The following is a 20421-nucleotide window of genomic DNA, read 5'->3' as shown; positions in this document are numbered from 1 at the left end:
CAGTGTACAATTGGTTGGTTATGATGGTAATTATTGTAATTATCATATTTAATAAACAACTGCACTTCTGCAAACTAAAAAAAACATTAATAAAAATTATTATGGATTTTGTGAGTTTTAGTGAATGATAAAATATATGTGAGACACTCATGAAATAATTGGGGTGTAAGGGGTGCTCCTTCCACGTAGGGCACCCAATAGTCAACCTCACTTCCACATAGTACACCCTGGACTGCAGACAAACGAGGCTCTGGCGACTGGCCCTATGGCCAGTATAATTTGTTTGTGTTGTCCTGTGTTTTGTCCTTATTCGTGCTCCTTTACAGCCTCAGCTTTTAATGAAAGTCAGAACATTTTACTATTTTATGATTTTAGTTATGCAACGTTTGAGTTGTTATGTGTAACGATAAGGGGCTGGACCCCGTATAATGTGGCGGGTGCAAAATAGCCTTAGTGCTGACGGACCCAAAATTTTAAATTCAAATTCAAACTCATGAAATAATTGGTTATTATTTTTTATTAATGATAGTAATTTTTGTAAATATTATTATTAATAAATAACTGCACAGATATAATCAGCAAAGGAAGCAGTGATTCCATTATAAAGTGGTTTCTTGAAATTTAGTGATAAAAAAGAAAGTGTGGCTTGTGAGCCCCCCCCTCCCCCCCCCCCCCCCCGGTATGTAAGTTTCTCATACGGTGCAGGTAAGCTAGGGTTCAAACTAAACGTGAAGTTTTAATGAGCACATCTGACCATGAAATTGACGTAAAACAGGGTTTTACTTGTCAATTTAAATGTTGATGTCATAAAATATGAAACAAATGTTAGTATCAAATTATTCGATGTTTCGGGACAATTAAAAATCTTTACTGTTCACAACACATATGCAGAAGTATACATATTTCGTGAATTTGTGTATATATCCTGTTTAACGGAACTTTGAGATGGAAGCGACACGTGGCTCTTGGAAACCAACCCTTAGAAGTAAGTGCGTGTTATAAGCTGCAAGTGTCGTTTGTCACTTGGCCTGTACCATTTTCTCAGGGAACTTTCAGACCGAAACAGCAAGTGACATGTGTCACTTGGAAGCAGTAATCCATTCAACCTCTTGAACTGAAATGCGACAATGAGCTAAACATGTCACTTGCATGTTGCTCGGACTATACTGTTTTCTCAATGGCATGCATCGTGCACGGTCGCATCGGTCTGTTTTTCTTACATGCACGGTGAATGTTTTTGCCTTATACTGAAGAAGTCTATGTTGCCTCGGTCTTGTTTGTGCATGCGTGATGGATGCTCGCTTACTGTCTGAAGGTGCCCATGTAACTTCAATGTGGACCCATCCCCCCTGCACTGTCATGTGTTGTTTCGGTCTGAATATTCTCTATACGTAACAAGATTGTTAGCTACTTCATCAGAGATTAAGATTTCATTTAGCCTGTAAATCACAGAGAACAAATTGCAAGTACTGTAGATGGAAAAGGCCTGCTTTTTGATAGAATGTTCCTTTTATAATCATGAATGGGCCTCTGGAGTGGAATAAAGTAATGCTGTTGCCTTGTAATGAGAAGGTATCTGAGGTTCAATCCTCAGTGGAGGCAGAGTGCTCCGGATCCTATTTCAAACTGTAGGTCCACTCCTTTTTTTTTGCCGTTTGTGGCCAGTCTTATTTGATTCTACTTCAGTTTTAATGCCAGTATTTTTCAGCCATCGGGTCGCAAAAGTTCTGTTGCACCCAGGAGTTGACGACAAATTTAAAAATTATTTTATATTTGACAGCAAGTCTATACATATTTGAACTATGATTATGCCATACTTGATATATTAATATTAATTAAGGTTGCATATTAATTTCCATATAAACTTTAAAGATCAGAAATGTATTTATGAGTGAAATTGTTGGAATCAGGGCATCGACTTGGAAGAAATAAATTTACTGGGCTGTGGTCTCGCACTGCAACAAACAGCCAAAGTACATTACTAGTTGCTCCATGACCAGGTTTAGCGGCCATTTAGCCAAATTATACATAATGTACTGGAAAACAAGAATACAAATATATATTACTGAACACAAAATTTAATGTAAAGAGATTTGATACTAGATTTTCCAAAGGTTGAGCAGTGTTTTCTTTTTTGCTTCATGTACAAGTTCGTATAACAATTCAAGCATTGGAAATCATATCATACTATTAGGTTCTATTAAGAACACATACAAAACTACTCTAGTTATGTGAATATGTTTATACAACATACATATATTTAATAAGCCTACCGAAATATGAAGATAACACTCGGAGAGAACCGCCCATTCAAAAAAGCCAGCTTTCTTGAAAACACTGTTTTTGTCTAGCTACAAATTTCATATTGTAAATTGTATTTTATATTTAGAAATTAGTGTCTATTTTACAGTAGGGAGATAAACGAAAACCATGGAACAGGAAAAATATTTTCATTGATTTGAGATACTTTTGTGAAAAAAGCCGAAAAAAGCCGTGGAAATATTCACCGACCACTTCCAACTCTAGTTTGGACTCAACCTTGCTCAGTTATATCACACTAATATGGCCCATTTGTAATAATAATAACTTCCAGGTGATAGTTTAGTTTTTGTGATGAAATTTCTGTTACTTATGAATACTTTCCTCCTCGTCCTAAAAATTTTCAAGTATGATCCAGCATATGGGAGCCAGACTAGTATTAGCACTGCTTGTGTAACACAATAACGCCAAGAATTTAGCCACCATATGCGCCACTTGCATGTCATGCATCAGTCTGCATCAGCCATGCTTTTTGCATGCATGCAAACCAATGAATCCGGTTGTCATACTTCATATTTTAACATTGGTTGGTAGTAACAGACAATATTCTACCTAAAGTTGCTTTTCAAGCTCAAGCTGTTTGCTCTATTGCTTAGTCATTGTATGGTGTAAGGGAGAAATTTCTTTCTTGCACTTGTAGTTGCATGTAACCTTATACTTCATCTTCATGTGCTGGGTTAACATGAGCTGACCTAGATGCTTTTGGTAAGTTAAACTTACTTGCTGCATGACTTGAGTGGAGGGTTTGGATACACAAAAACTTGTGGATGTAGCTTGACTTACATTAATTCCTGTGGTGTCTGTGCACATTTGTTTTAAGTCTTAAGATTGTTAAGCATTGACTGTAAGGTCTTATTCTGACATCATTGTTACATTATATGGATAACAATAATGAAACCATTGAGCATCTGCTGAGGCTCATAACCAAAATAATACAGCGGAACCCCAATTTTGTGTTCCCGGATTTTACATTTGCCTGCATTAAATATTCAACCTTTATGACCTCAACGTAGCAAAATGTTATAAAATTTTTCTTGATTTTACATTTTCCCACATTTTAAGTTTATTCAGCTTGGTCCCCCGAAAAACTTATATAATTTAATCCAAGGACATTCAGGTACAAGTTTAGACAGGGTGTCTACCAGTCAATAAATCAACAGGTAGGTCAAGAAATTATGCTTGTGGTCAAGAATGTTGGCTTCTTTTTTTTATATATACACACAGTATAGTGAATTTACCTGCACTGAGATTTGATAGCATTGAATATTTGGAAATCTAAAATTGTATTGAGCTGTGGTTAAGGTTTGTTTACTTTGTTTCTTAAGAATTACATGCTTGTATGCCTGGAGCTTTGTAAGAGTAATGTGGCCATTCTCCATCCAGGATGAAGTCTGAAGCATTAATTTTTACATGCATTAATAATGAATGAAATAAATAATAATAAAATAGTTAAACTCTTGTTAAAGTGTAGCTTCAGTTTTTATCTTAAGTGGCCATGTGGTAGGCGTTTTTGCATTGACTAGAAATATATATTTTCTTAATTTTCAACTATACCTAAGTAGGGGGTGATTAGATAAATGTTAAGAAAAACGAAGGAAAGGTCAAGAAGAAGTCGAGAATTTTGGTAGACACCCTGTTAGACCTTACCTAATGCATCTATCCAAGTGAACAGATACTCATAGCAGTACAGGTAAAACTTAAAATACAGCTTGAAAGTATACACATTGTATGAAAAGTTTTCAGTTATTTTTGCATTTCCCATATTATACATGCTTTTTTTCAACAGAGAAGGCATTTGGAATTCTACCTAATGATTGAAAACAGGCCATGAAAACAGGCTAAGTTAATCTCTAGATCACATATGCTGGTTATTCTTCCTTAGAACCAGGAAAGATTATTAAATTATATCAGTGCTACTACAAATTTTCTATACCCTAGAAACATAAGTAGGGGGCAGATTTATATGCACTAAAAATAGCCAAAATATGCACTAAACATTTTCAAAACAACCTATTTTAAGGTTCTGTGCACCTTACATGCAAAGTAAACGTACCAATAACTCACTGAACAAAATTCTAGAATTTAAAGTGTGAAAACTGTGCTTTTTAGGATCACCAAAAAATACTAATTTATAAATGTTTTTAGTTTCATGGTACAAAGTTATGTTACATGCATTCCTTTGTTTGGAGCCTTGCTCTCTTCGTTGCATTAGTCTATATCTTATTCTTGTACATTAACATTTCAATATACTAGACATTATTTATTGATGTTTTCAGGTGGCAGACTCTTGTGATTTTCAGAAAGTCTTTGTATTTTGAAAGTGTTCTTTCCATTTCACAAGATGCCACTGGACAGAATTTGTTCGTTTCATTTCTTGTGTTGATATCCTGATGTAAAGTAGATTTTTCAGCATTCAGAATTTTCAAATAAATAAATTTCAGTTGTGGAATACCTAGGCAAATCCTGGACAGGTTCCCCCTGCAACACCGAATTCACCTGTCACAGGGACTGCAAACCTGGGTTTCTGGAAGCTGTTGCTAACTGCTGCTCCAATTCAGCTTTCTCGACTTCTCCTGGTACGGTTTTCTTTTGAGCAATATCGAAAAGAGATTGGATGGACAAAGGAAGAAAAAATCTAATCTTTGTGTGTTCAAGACTATCAGCGAAATTTTACCATATTATTAATACTTCATTCAAGATTCAGATTAACTGCATTTTGATTCACATTAACAACCCAATCATAATTGGTACAACTACAGACATACCACAATGGTCTCGATGGCTTACTGCGGGGATTCAACCTGCAAACACTCCAAATGTGAATCCATCACCTTAACAGCTAATTCAAAGGAACCAATGCTGGGTTGCTACATTTAACTTACGGTTGTTTCTGGCGGCAATAGAATTTGCACAGAGATAAAAGTATTATAGATAGATATTGAACTTAAGCAGCAAACCGTCTGCACTATGAATCTCTGGTTTGCACCTACCATAACATGGTTTTGATTGATTGATTGAGTCCACTTTATGCACAGTAAGGCTAATCGGGACTGGACCTACAGTTTAAAATGGAATCTGAACCACCTGGAATCGAACCTGGGACCCCTTGATTACAAGGCGATAACGCTACAACTGCACCATTGGGAGGCCCTCTACCATAACATGGGACTCGAACAAATGCTATTTGTCACGTGACATTTAATGGAAAATAATGCACAGCGACATTTCATCTTTGTCCGCATAACAGCAGCATTAGATCAAAGAATAAGAAAAGCATAATTTTTTAATGATAAATTGTGCTGCATATTATATATGAGATATAATTGTGACAATTTGCCTTATCAAAACCAGAGACCGTGTTATACGCCCATAAAAAGGGCATTAAATATATCAATAAGTGCACAAATCCCACGGACGTTATCTCAGTCTCTATAGCACTGCCATCTTTCTCCTTCCAATTACCTTAATAGTAAAATTGGAACTTCAAATCACTACTACTACTTTAGTGAAGAAAATCACCCAAAAATCATGTTTAATCTTCACCAGTATGTTGTTAGAGTATTTAGCTGCAGTCCATCGACAGACATAATGACAAAAAGTTATTGTATTTTTATTATGTCTAATTTAAGAATAAAATACGCTCATAGTGCATATCTTCATCATCTGACCATAATTTCCTTACTTTCTGTATTGCGATTTTGTACTTAACAGAATGATTCTTCACTAGGTTATACAGCAGCATTGTCCACAAAAATTAACAGCAGCATTGTCCACAAAAATTAACAGCAGCATTGTCCACAAAAATTAACATAAGTTTATAAAAATCTCAGTGTCCAGGCCTACGCAGGCAACAAATGTTTTCTTTTACCAAAAATGAAAGCTCTGTTTGAGCATGGTAAATTTGCATTTCAGCAAATTTCCATTTAAGCTGCCAAAAGACGATTCTAAATACCTGAAATGTATTACATGTTTAGAGCATACTTGGCAATAAATAACTCCACCGGCAGTGGTAAATGCATCGTTTACCTTCTACCCACTGTTGGAGCAATATGCTGTTACTTCTCTCCTTCGGCATTTATTTTCACTTCTGCAGCACACACCCACACACACACTCACAGATTTATCAAGATATCACATTACCAGATAATCCTCAAATTACGGGACTCCAGTATTTTCGTTGGAATTTGGAAATGTGACTCACATCTCTGAAAGGTCATTGGTTGAAGAATTTTTCTATCTTGGAAACCAGGCCAACTGCAACGCTATGAGATGAGTTTTGGAATGTCCTTGACCCAACTAGTGCCCAAGACCAGACAAAGTGGTCTATTTTTTAATGCTGACACAAAGAACGGGAAAAATGAAGCAGACAAGCTTGAAACAAACAATTACATGAAAATTACTCCCAAATTCCCAATATATGCAAATGATATGCACATTAAGCTAAAATATGCATTTATATGCACTATAAAACTTTACCAGAGTAATCCACATCAAGTGAAATGGATTAATCCGTTGAGAGCATATACGTAAATTTTCCTTAAGGAAAAAACATGCAAATATGCAAAAATCCGCCCCCTAAACATAATTAATTCATAACAGTTACTTATCTATGTAAAGAAGGATTAACTATATTAACCTTTTGTGTCCCAAGTGTACCACCGCATTTTGAAGCTTGAATCAGTGGCGTGTTCCTTACATGTCGGCGATCATTTCCATTTGCATGTCGACACTTGTCATTTATTTTTTCTGTGAGGGGGGAGGGGACCCCATTTTTTTCCCAAAATTTTGGAATTTTGAGAGTTAGCCCCCTCCCCACCGCCACATATATGCCGATTTGCTTAAATTTCATATAGTCTGAATCTCTGGTTCATTCCGCGTACAACGGTATATCACTCATCTCTCTAGGGCAATTAGCCTCCGATCTACACTCATTTAATTGAAACTCTGCATTTTGCTCAAAATCGGCTCGGGACCAAGGGGGTTACATGTGAAAATGGCCTTGGGCTCAAAGGGTTAAGATCATCCTCATCTCCCCCCCCCCCCCACACACACACCCACCCACTTACGTACTTCTCTTCCTGGCATGGTCCTTGATGTCTTTCTGTAACTGAAACAAAACTATGTTTAGGAATCAAGTACTGCTTACTGCGTGTGTGTTTGTGTATGTTTATGCATATGTGTAATGTATTGCTTTGAAACTTGTGTGTCAACTCGCAGCAGAGTTCCATGTAATAATGTGGTTGTTTTACATAATTTGCATCATCAAAGAACATTCTCAGCTTTTAACTGATTCCAGGAGTGGGTAAAAGTACTAGTTGCTTCTTGTTGACCTAATTGATGTTTTGTACCTCATTACAGATCTCGAAGTAGATACCACTGAAGCTGCAGAGTACCTTGAATCCCCAGTCTCAGATGGGACGATAGAAGAAAATTTTGAAGAGGAATTAGCAAATACTACCATTGTTCCTGGCTATGACAGTTTGACATATCCATTCCAAGAAGGGGAGGAAGATTTTAGTGATATAGCAAGGCATGAAATAGTGGAAGTTGTTGGTGATGATACGTATGGGAGGAAAGTGATTGTGGTTTCAGCATGTAAACTGCCAAGCAATAAAGAGTTGGACCATGGCAGATTTATGAGGTGTGTGTACAAAATTGTGGAAAGGTGCATTGAAGGCTATAGTAATGAAGCGATTTTGAGGTGTAGTTTTTCGGAAGGATCATATGTGCAATAGGTTGATTCACAAGTTATTTTTCATACTTTTAAAAATGTCATACTGAAGGAAATGAATCTTACATGTCAACATTAACTGTGTCCTGCTATATACAAAGTGTAAGTGGCATGTTTAACAACCGTAGACCCCTTGCATCTCTGGAGGTGCTTTCCCATGGGTTGACGACTTTGTAGCATGAACAGCATTCATCCTCATCTGTCTCACCCTTCATTTCATCATCATTCTTAAAGGTCTTACAGTTCTGTTTTTTTTTAAAGGGTGCTTAATTTGTTCGTGATAAGGTCTATATGTTCTCTTTATTCTTTGAATCCAAATATGGAAGATATTTTAGTTTTTTATAAGGGGCCTTTGTCCTCATGTTAGAAGAAGAGTGAATCAACCAACCATGCAATTATGTGTGAAGATTTGTATTCTGTTACTTCAACCATGTAAAACCACAAAACCCATTCTCACTTGTTATATTTGGCTGTGAATATGTAACTACTTATTTTATAGTTTTTAATTTGAATGTTGGAACTGTATGCACATTCAGCAAATATTGCCCGTCTTTTAAAGGTTTACACTTGACATTATCTTGTTAATTGTGAGATACCTTTTTTTTCAAAATGAAGGGGAGGGTTAATTTATTTCACTATAAAATTTTTAGATTTGAAAGTTTGAAAAGTTGGAATTATTTTTAAAATTTGCCATGCCCTTAAATTAACAACATCCTGATAAATAGATTCAAAATTAAGGCATTTATGTGACATATTTTTTTGTCCATTTTCAGTTGTTTATGATGTGTTCATTAGCTTGCAGTGTATTCCTACTAAACATAATCTAGCACAGTTACCAAGAATTTTATTATACACAGATGATATATGTAAATATCAGGAACAGTTGTGTGTGTATATAATTTTGAGAAAGATAAATTTACTTTTGTATGGAAGTATAGTAAAATTATTATTATTATTATTATTATTATTATTTGGGACAGGGGTAAAATCAATTCATACATATAACTATGTCTTTTAGCGGACAGAGCATCACTGGCTAGAAACTTTTTAAGCGGAAAAAAAAAACATAGCTCGAGAACTAATTGTCATAGAGAGATTAAATCAGTTTTGTTTTATTTTAGAATGACAGGGTTTTTAGCAGAGCCAAAATTTATACATTGTATCTCACAATAATGAAGTTAATGAAAGAACAAGAAGGAAATTGAAAATGTTCCCAAAAAATTGGTATTCAGTGCACCCCTGTGCCCACAACAATAGACCAAAGTGAATTAAAAAATGTAGTATGTAGCAGTGGTATATTACTACAGACATGCAAAGATCCGTTGAATATTGGCAGATACTTCTTGGAGAAAAAATAATAATGCATTAGAGCAGCAGTGTTGCGAGCTTACGGAAACGATTTCCAGAATTTCACTCTAGCGTCAGCCCCATAGATGCTGGATGCACCAAATTTGGAGGGAAGCACAACAAAACACAATTCTATAAGAATATGTTCATGTCTGTCCCCTAATTTTGGAAAATAAAAGAAGAAAAAAAACTAAATTATTCAACATGTTTGAAAGTCGTAATCTTCAGGAAGTTTTCAAAATTGGACCCGTAATTGCCACACGTTAAAGTGAAATGTATCAGCAAAATACTGTAGCTAAGTAGTTATGAAGTCAAGTTATAAAATCTATTCCATAATACTCAGGGAACCAAAGAACTTTGTTTGATAATAATAGCAACAATGGATATATTGTTTTGTAATTCAAGTATGTCATACCAGTGGCGTAGCATGGACATTTCGAGTGGGAACGCCAAGTCCGAAGGAAGAGTCGGCCCTTTCTTGCTTAATAATTTACTTATGGTATTAGTCGCCACAGGTATTATTTGCCTGAAGTAAGCTGGGTTTTCAATAAAACATCATCATTGTATGTTTTAGCTAGAAAATTAGATGCCTCACTATGCCACAGATGTTTTGAACTCTGGTGTTCTATACCTTTTTTTATATCTTTCTGCATGACGCAAGTCATTAAAAACCTACCTGAATCACAAGCGCCTCTGCACAACAATAGACGTCATTGTTGTGAGCGATCCAACTACTAATTGATTTGGTTTATTTTACTTCGCTTTTCTACCACCTTTGATTAATTGCGAATATGAATATGAGTGATGATATTGATGAAGGGACACTGACAAAGAACACCCGTGCTCACGCCGGGATTCGAACCAGGAACCTCTGCCATCTTGGCGCACTGTGAAAAGCAGAGTGGATGATCCAAATATCGTACACACTACTGACGTAACAGTGCCGATTAGTAATTCAGACCACTGTTCATTACATCTTGAGAATGCTGATAAACATTTTAAAATAATTTTCTCCAGAGACCATTCGATGTTAAGAGTTTTCAAATGAATGCTAAACATTTCCATTCACACAATATTAAGTAGTTAGATAATAACGAAAATATACAATAAAAAAATAATAGTTTTGCAGGTTAAGTGGTAGAGCAGCCACAGGCTGAATTTCTATCACGAGGACTTCACCAACTTATTTGACAAAAACTGTGTTGATCTTTTAGTTTCTAATACACATCGCTGTTCATGCGATAAATTATACAATGCAGTGGCCATTAAGAAGCAGTATATTTGAGATTGGTAAAGTTACGTCAGTCAATATTGCGTATTGTAGCATCACACAGCACGAGTTGCATGAGCGCGAAGAGCGAAGAACCGGGTAGGAATTCTGCCGCTGTGGTCTGCTTCAGAAGGCAGGAAGGGTCACATGAACCAATCACGGTAGACCTCTCGTACGCTGGCGTAAGAGAGCCCATTTACGAGCGTGCTGTAGAAATGGAAGCTTTCCCTCCATAAAGGCAGCAAGGAATATAGGAGTCCTGTATGCCGAAAATTGAAAAGAGATGCTAGAACGAGTGTTGAGAGTGGAGCGTTGCAAGCGGATCGCGAAAAATAGCCATTATAATGCCAAGAAAGGTCAAACATATATGAAATTAGTCACGTTTTACTTTATTCACAGCATTTAAGCATTTTTGAAATTTTAAATCTGGGAGCGCCGGGCGTACGGGCGTACTATAATGCTACGCCACTGTGTCATACCTTTATATGTATACTAATAGACAAAATTCAAGTTAATTGCTAACCACGTAGTGCTGGGAAGACCTTTTCCTGTCTGTCCACTATGACTATACTCTAGCCAAACAGTGGGTAGAGGAGACTTCATCAGAATGGATTTCTTTCTAATCAAACCCTTACAAATTCTTAATGATACATTATACTTAATTTTTGTCAGAATGTTGAAAAGCTTCATTTTATACTGCAAGGGTTCAATTTTATTTTTTTTCCATCTTGGAAGAAAAGGTGGCAAATTTCACGAAACTGTATTCCAAACTTTAGTGATTTAACATAAATATGATTATGGAATACTATACATGTATAAACACTTTCTTGAAAAACAAAAGATCAAAATACCTATTTATAGATCATATTTCTGGATGTCTTTTAATATGAATTGTATATTTTTTACTGTATGGAACTTTTTATACTCTCTCAGGAAAATAGAGATCATCTCAGTGTCTCTCTCTCTTGCCACTGAACTCCCAAGGTGATCACTAACCCTGGAGTAGTGTAATTATGTTTCTTATACAGTGAAATCTCAGTTATATGTTTTATGGGGGACAGAAGGGGGAAAACATATAACTGAGAAAAACATATTATTGAAAGAAAATTAAAATGGTAAAGTTAACTACACAAAACAAGAAAAGGAGTACTACATGTACACCAAAGTATGCTATATTACACTAATCTGTTCTAAATTGTTATTGTAAATTCACGAAATCACAAGAAATAGACAGTGAAGATGCAGGGGGTGGGGTGGAGTGGAAGGAGTGCAAGCAAGGTTTACCCACTTAATCCATTCAGCCAATTCCTCGCAATAAAACATGTTGAACATTAGGATGTTTATCTCGATTTTATATTTACCGTAACTCTTGTTTCCCGTTTTATACGTTTTTCAAGCTCTGCCAATGACAAAATTTGTCAGGAGCCTGTTCCGTATGCCAGGTGACAGCTCCCTTCCCCCCTCTTTCCTTGCTTTTGCACCAGTCTCATTCATGCAACTTTCAACTCTACATTATGATAGGGGAACAAGTGCATTACCAAACCAATAGTCACAAAGTGAATTTGCAACCCTGGTTATCCGATATTGGTTTTGGTTATCCGATATTGGTCACCAATCTCCCCAGCTTCGAGTCAATGTCTGGAATTTCACTTCTAGAATCGGCCCTATGGATGCTAGATGGACCAAATTTGGAGGGAAGCACAACAAAAGACCACTCTATGAAGATATGTAATGCTCGTGTTGCAACTTTGGAAAAAAAAATCTAACTTTGGGCTTCCCCTCTGGACCCTTAATTGTCGGATGTTACTTAAAAAGTTGCATTTTGCTCATTCTTACATTTTGATGTAAATTTTTAAAAAATATGCACTGGTTGAGCAGTTATAGATTTTATCTTCAATTTATCTTATAGTAACAAAAAGGAAACACAGGGCTTTTTCAAATGGCACTTTCAGAAAGAAAGTGCTCACATTGTTTAGTATGATCGCTGCTTTTCTTCAAAACCATTCACACGCTAATGATAAGTCACACTGTTCAAAGATTCGTTTATCTGCAATTTCGTTTGCACAATAAAACTACTGCAACTGCTCTGTCTTCAAGAATCATATTATCTTTAGATATCATGGTAACAAGACACAGTGGAACTTTTTCCCACCTTTTCCCCCATCCCTTTCTTCACAGCTTGTTTGTAATGTTTATGACAGGCTGGGAATTGTGGTGCCAGTGACTTGTCTGTACAGGAACTGAGGGGGGGGGGGGGGGCACATGTTATCACAGAAATCTTGAACTCCAAGAGCAGCATTCTTTTGAGCAAGCACAGTTAAAAATGTATAATATAATAGTATGCAGCCTTAAGGGGAAAAAACATACTATTGCAAAACATATAAATGCGATTTCACTGTATTCAATAATTTCAAGTTGCAAGAGATTACCTTCAAGTTACAGTAAGGAGATCTAATTGTAAAAGTTTTTTTCTTCACTTTCTTTAACCACTATGAAATACCATATTCTTTCTTGTATAAAAACAGGTCAATAAAGAAGAAGAGATTCTCTCATGATAACACACAGGTCAGTTCTGGATATGATTTTGAGACTCAACATCACTTTCATCTTAAATCCCTGAAGATGAGACTGGTGTTAGCTCTTAAAAGTTCGGAAGCATATTCAGAACTGACCTGGCTGATATTCCGACAGAATCTCTGGATCATTTGCTGATAGAATTATTTCAGACCATTAAAATAAACCACACCAAACAAAAAGTTAAAAAAAATGTAAGAACTTAAAATGAAGAAATGTATTAATTTGTTTTGTTATAGGATGTTCTGTTTATACTACTTGTAATTTATTGTTCACTATAAGACATTTTCTCCTCAAATTATGTTTTTTAAATTAAAACTTCAGATTAAGATGCTTTTTTCTTGCTAGAATGTAACTTTGTTGGTATGTTTCAGGTACCTGATGTATACTTTGGATAAGTATGTTGAAGAGGACTATAGTCTTGTATATTTCCACTATGGCCTGAACAGTAAAAACAAACCACCATTGTCATGGTTATGGCAAGCATACAAAGCCTTTGACCGGAAGTACAAGAAGAACCTGAAAGCTTTATATCTAGTCCACCCTACAAATTTCATTAGACTAGTGTGGCAGATATTTAGGCCTGCCATCAGGTAAATATATGTATAGTTAAGTAACATTTTCCCTATTGTTTGTCTTATCACATTTCTCATAATAAATAAAAACATAATTGAAAATTTGCTTCAAGTGGTAAATTGTCCGAGTAGGTAGCATTTTGACCCAATGTTCCTGAGAGACAGCATTTCATTCTTGGGGCAAAAAATGATAGAGGTGTATTATCTTCAAAATTAAATGTTATTTTAAGCTTTATCTTTCTGTTTTTCTACCTTCATCCTGAAGTTTTCTCAGTTACAGTAATGTAACTGTTGATGGAACATAACAGTTAAGATTAACAAACATGGTTACATTATGAAAATTCAGTTTAATGAATGTGTATGTAAAATTCAGAAGAGGAAAGCTGTCTTTTGTAATGTTTATTACAAGGAGAGAGCTCCATCTAGCTGAATGGTTAGCTTTTTATATTTGATGTAAGCCATTCCACCTTCTGTCCCTAGTAGAAGCTCCAAAATTTTGGTACTCACCCAGCATCATGAGGACAATTGGGGAGCTACGTGAAAGCTATGGTAGTGGATTACAGATTTGAAAGCCAGTGGCACTCTATGCACTGACCAATGAATGTCCAAACAAGTGCAGCTTGGCAGACTCTGGTCATCAAAGAGCTACTACATGAAATTTGCTCCTGTAGAACAAATTACATTAGAGACCCTTTTCACTCTGTTGACCAGTGCTTACAAATGAATGGGGAAAATTGGCTTTTGTAAATCTCAGAGTTGAGTATTGCAACATGAATTATTGTAAATAGTTTCGATGTAATATTTTCAGTGAAAAAGAATAACTTTACATATTGTGTTTAATTTGTGAAGCAGGTTTTTCTTTTTCTTTGTATTCTTTAGGATATATAAAGAAAAGTTTTCATAATTGTGTGTATCAGTGGCATATACAGAATTTGAGCTATCTCACTATATCACAATGTTCGAATGGACAAAAATTTGATTGTGTGGAGGGTGGCGGTTTCTTGTTCATTTTTGCAACACTGACTGAATTCATACTAGATGACTGCCATGCTAAACTCACGGGACCCCTTCCGCGTTCAAAGAAAGCGAGCAAGATTGCCAACTCGTAAGCAATTAGTGTAACAACTTCTAAGAAATAAGTATGCTAACTCCTGAAATGCCATCATCTTCTTATTAAAATGAACAATTTCATGCACATTTTCCGATCGATTTTTCTCCTCTTCTGAGCCTGGACTTCACAGATAGCCTAGAATATACGCCTCTGGCATGTATAGATCCACCAACCCATCTGAAACCTTGGTGCAGGAGCAGTGACGCTAGTGTCGCTAGTTAAAGTTACGAGAAAGGCTGTAGTTCGCATATTTTCCAAGTTTGCAGAGAGCTTGGTGGATCTATATAGAAGGTCATTGAACAATCTTAAACACATTGAACGCTGGTGTCAAGACTGGAATCTCAAATTAAATCCGGAAAAATCTGTTGTCAATGAGGTTTACCCTAAAATCCAATAGCACCATCCTACAAATTATGCAACCAGGTTATTACGTTTGTACGACAGCACAAGGATCTTGGTGTCATTTTTGATAGCAATCTGACTTTCAACCATCACATAGACTACATAACTTCGAAAGCTATGAAAACACTTGCACTAATCTACAGAGTTACAGACACAACACACGTTTCTGCCCTCAAAACCTACTTTACATGTGTGTTGTTCCTATCCTTGAGTATGGTACCTGTATTTGGTCAATAGCATGTGAGAGAGCAATATAAAGAAAACAAAGTTGTAAGTTTTTTTCGCCAGAATAGTCAAACACAGATGTTCAAACCTTGCAAACTTCTCCAAACATGGAATTCTATCCACTCTGCAAATTCATGATCTTTCTCTTCGCCGTCAACTTTCAGATTTAACACTTCTCTTCAGAATCATTAATGGACAACTTTTTACCAGCGAACTCTTGCCACTTCTTAATATCAGAATCCCACGTACCAACAGCAAATGCAACAACTTCTTTTACATTAAATCTTCAAGGCTATCTTTAGAAAAAAGATCACATCTCTACAGGCTACAAACCATTTACAACTCATTAAAAGATGCTCCGGGCTACCATTTATCAAAACAGACTTACAAAACGGCATGCATAAAGCAGCTGAAGAGTAAATAATGTTCCTCTTGCCCTAGTTGTTGTTATTCTTGTTGTATATATAGGCTACATGTGTGTGTATGTGTCCATCTTATTATTTTGTTTAGTTATTTTCCAGTTGATATCCTGATGTAAAATGGATTTTTCTGTATTCAGGATTTTTCAAATAAATAAATGAATGTCTGATTGCAAATCAGTTGTATGCATATAAGATCATTGAAAATGAAATGTCTGCATATCAGATGGTTTGGTTTATTATATCTCAAACAAGAAGCAGTATAATAAATCAAGCAAAATAAACTTTGCCAACTTAACCTTTTTGAGTCCCAAGTATCTCGATCGAGATACCCAAAAGTAAGCCTCAGGGTCCCAAGTATCTCGATCGAGATACCCTGTGTCAAGGTCATAGTTTTTACGTTATAACTTTTCTATTTTTGGCTAGAATTTCGATTTGTTTTATATATTGTTCCTAACACATGTATTTAACAGAAATGTTTCTTGCACCTTTTTTTTCTTCATGAAAATGGAGGTGAAAAGGCGGGAAAAGGGACTTCTCTTTTGCGTCTCTTTTCAAGGGAAAAGATAAATTTCAAACATTTCAACAATTTTTTAAAATTATTTTTGCAAATATTTTTCTGTTTCTTACATGCCAGCGATAATTTCTATGTGCATTTTGAACTTTTCATATCCTTTTTTTCGGAGGGGGGGGCAGGGGTGGGGCGAAACCCCATTTTTTTAAAAAAAAAGTATTTTCAGGGGATTTCCCCCTTTCCCCCTCCATATGTACGCCGAATGTGCATAAATTATATATCGTCTGAATCTCTGGTTCATTCCGTGTACAACGGTATATCACTCATCTCTGTAGGGCAATTAGTCTCCAATCTACACTCATTTAATTGAAACTCTGCATTTTGCTCAAAATCGGCTCGGGACCAAGAGGCTTACATGTGAAAATGGCCTTGGGACTCAAAAGGTTAATGGCTGTTTATGTTTGAAGTGAAGAAGCCTGGAGAATGAGTGGCGATGAAATCACAAAAGGTGTTTTCCACAGCTTGTTGAAAATTGAATGATTTACCTTCAAGAAGTGATTCAATGCCAAAAAGACCGGATAATCAGTTGGTGCAAGGTCTGGCAACAGAGTTTCCATCCAGCACCTATAGTTTGAGTAGCATTGTTTTTGCAAAGTAAAGTTCAAGTTATTTAAAAAATAATATGAATTATTTACTATTATTTTCCTGTAGTTTACGGTTATTACAAGCATAAGAAAACAGTTTTTTCTTTGTGACGTTTCAGGAGATTCTTTTTGTTTAAAAATTACTAACCATTGTTATAACTGTATCTTTAGTCAAAATGAAAATAAATGTCTGATGAAAGGAGCGTGTGTTCTCCTGAAACGTCACAAAGAAAAAACTGTTTTCTTATGCTTGTAAGAACCGTAAACTACAGGAAAATAATTCTATCATGCAAGCAATGCGTACATACAAGAAAAGAATTATTTACTTATGCATGGTTGCACAAAATGCTCTGAAAAAGACAATTTGAAAGATAATCCCCCAAAAAAATGTTCATTTGAATGAGTGATGATGTACCTTCACAATAAATAAATAAATAAATAAATACAAGAACTGTCGAAGTGGAATGTCAGAGATATTGAATTAGTACTTCAAGAAATCTGTCATTTCATTCTTAATGACTTGTATCTTATGACTTGTGTTAGTACTGTGTACTATGCTCAAACAAAATATATTGAAATTGAAATATTTAACACACTTAGTAACTTTCATGGCGAATCTGTCTTGGGAGTTTTAATTGTTATTCTTTCATTTTGCTAAGAGCTATTGTGAATATGCTTTAAAAAATTCTTTATACTTTCAGTGCTAAGTTTGGACGAAAGGTTATGTATGTCAATTATCTTCATGAGTTGGAACAGCATCTACATTTAAAACAAATACGAATACCTCAAGAAGTTTTAGAGTGAGTATTATGTCTCTGGCATCCATTTCACTTGTTACACAAAATAAATTTGAGATATTTTTACATGACTTCAAATGTATAAGTTTTACTTGGAACTGGAGAATATAAGTAACTGGAGCTGCTGTTAGTAGGGGCATCTGAATGTTATGCAGTAGACCTGGTTTCGATTAGGGGTAGATTTTTTTACGTAGATATGACTAGTTTCCAACTGTCTAAAGAGTTACACACATGTTTTACATTTTAGATCAATAGTTATTGCCTGCTTGTTGCAGTTATGTGCAAGATATGCAATATGCAAAATAATAGCATATTGATTCATCCTGCACAAACTCAGTTGACAAAATTTGATGGGGACTTCATACTTCAGTATCCCTGAGGCTAGCTTTCAAATTGTTCTAGATTCATGAGGTTATCAGAATTTTAAAATATAGTTGTAATTTATAACAAAAATTCACTGTGCCCCAGAGTTTTGGTTGTATAAGTAACCTAAATTCTGCATTGTACATAATTATATTTGGAAGTGATTTGGTATTTTTCATTCCTAATGGGATACTCGAAGCACAAAAAATATTGCATGCTATGAGTGATTAATTCAATTGTATACTTTACGGTATCGGGACCACTGATTTTGCCAATCTATGTACTCTTCGCAACATCTTATTTGACCGCCTCGAAAGAATTCTAAGTCCCGAATTCGTAAACTTAGCAACATTACACTTCGGCTCCAGGTGAGAGTAGCAAACTTTGAGTTGGTTTCTTCCACTAGATGAAAAACGCTGCTGTGAGAGGCTTTCAATTTCACTTTCCATGAACTTAGAAACTATAAACTGCTATTATAATACACAATCAAACAGAAATAATACATTGGAAAAAGAACCTTGAGGAATTTTTTACGATTCTGCTTGCTAGACTTGAAATTAGAGGGGTTTGAAACACTGAATACAGTTTGTCTCCACCTGGAGGAAATCGCCATCACGTTTGTGCAGAAAGAAGCACATTTGTGAGGAGTTTGTGCAACATTTTCTTTACAATACCTTGCATAATATCGAACAGTTCTCAAAAAATAATATTTTTTACGACTTGTCGAGAAAATGTGCTTGGAACACAGGAAGGTGGGAGTCTTCATAAATGTCAACATGTTTTTAAGGGCATAACGTCATCAAGTTAACCTAGAGCAGTTGGTTAGACGCTACTATCCTAATTTTTCGTCAAGCGTGAAAGGTCGGGAGTTCAAATCCCACCCTCTCTTTGTTTTTTGGTTGTTTGCTGAACAGAGACCGTTGATATTAGAATATTTAAAAAATGAATCCGATGCACACTTGAGGGACGTCCCTTCTGCACATTTTTCCACTTAGAAATTGCAGATTTTCAAGATTTAAGGTAATTTTTTTTTTAGTTATTCTTCATAAGTTGTGTTAACACACACATCATGATTAATTCACATATATGCATTCAGGATGCGGAATGTAATGTTATTTAAGTTATGTATTGTTTATGTTCTCTGACACCTAAAATATTGATTTTCGATATACTAAAAAAAAAAAAAAACATATACAGTTACGTTAAGTAGTGATGTAGTGCATTACTGTAATGAAGGAGAGAGTTTAATGTGTTAAATTGCTAAGATTGGTAATTTAATGTTCGTTCCTTCGTAATGACTGTTGTCAATCCCCTCACCACCATCTTACCATGCGTCTAAAACTAAGAGTAAATCGCCAATTAACATAAATAAATGGTTATTGCGACGGAGGCCGATGAAATAAGAAACTACTAATAAGTATTTATATAGTGAGTGACAAACAAAAAATTCAAAACTTCATAATGATTGTTAATTCGTCACTGCTTTGTATCTAAAATGTTTGTCTTATTTCAGCAGAAAATACGAGTATCAGATCTAACAAACTTTCCCCACTAACTTTGCAAACGTGTAGCCATATTTCTGACTCGCCCTCTAGATAATAGATATCAACTGAGCAATAATCTTTTACCATATATTACCTGAAGATTATGCATAATAACATTAAAATGTAAAACATATGTCAAGATATCAATTCTTCACAAAACTGGGAATATTTTATTCTTTCAGCAATGATGAAAGATTATGTCAGAAAAATAACAGAGGAGCCCAGCAGTCGCAGGTGTCAAAACTAGTGGGAAACTCCAAATTCCATTCACCACTTCCAACTCAACAGTTCAATGTGTCTCTTCAGTTCATCAAGGAGCACAATAACAATGAAACTATACCTCCTGTTGTCCAACAGTGTGTAGAATTCCTTAGTCAGCCAGATGGTAAGTTAGAGAACATGGTTGTAACTAGTGTTTACATAGTGAGACTTCAGAGCATTGGCCATGAAACAGGTAGCTTTTCAGTATGTATATCCTGTACATGTTTTAAAAAATAAAAAGTTTGTTTTAATTGGGCTTAATTCTCAGATAGGCTAATTGGGACTGGGCGTACAATTTAAAGTGGGATCTGAACCACTGGATGAT

General features: G+C 35.5%; 1 protein-coding gene across 2 annotated transcripts in view; it reads left to right on the top strand.

The window, feature by feature from the left end:
- Positions 1-20421, top strand: part of RhoGAP68F (Rho GTPase activating protein at 68F) — a 72108-nt gene that overhangs the window by 31472 nt on the left and 20215 nt on the right. For both annotated transcript variants that reach the window (XM_083126499.1, XM_083126497.1), the window contains 4 exons: positions 7678-7960; positions 13616-13834; positions 17833-17931; positions 20018-20220. In XM_083126499.1, coding sequence (XP_082982625.1) covers positions 7678-7960; positions 13616-13834; positions 17833-17931; positions 20018-20220 — 804 coding nt within the window. The remainder of the gene's footprint in view (positions 1-7677; positions 7961-13615; positions 13835-17832; positions 17932-20017; positions 20221-20421) is intronic.

Source organism: Lepisma saccharinum, chromosome 8 (genome assembly GCF_977018435.1).
Source record: "Lepisma saccharinum chromosome 8, izLepSacc3.1, whole genome shotgun sequence".
Lineage (NCBI taxonomy): Eukaryota > Metazoa > Arthropoda > Insecta > Zygentoma > Lepismatidae > Lepisma > Lepisma saccharinum.
Note: the sequence above shows the minus strand (reverse complement) of the source record. Positions and strands in the feature narration are given on the sequence as shown.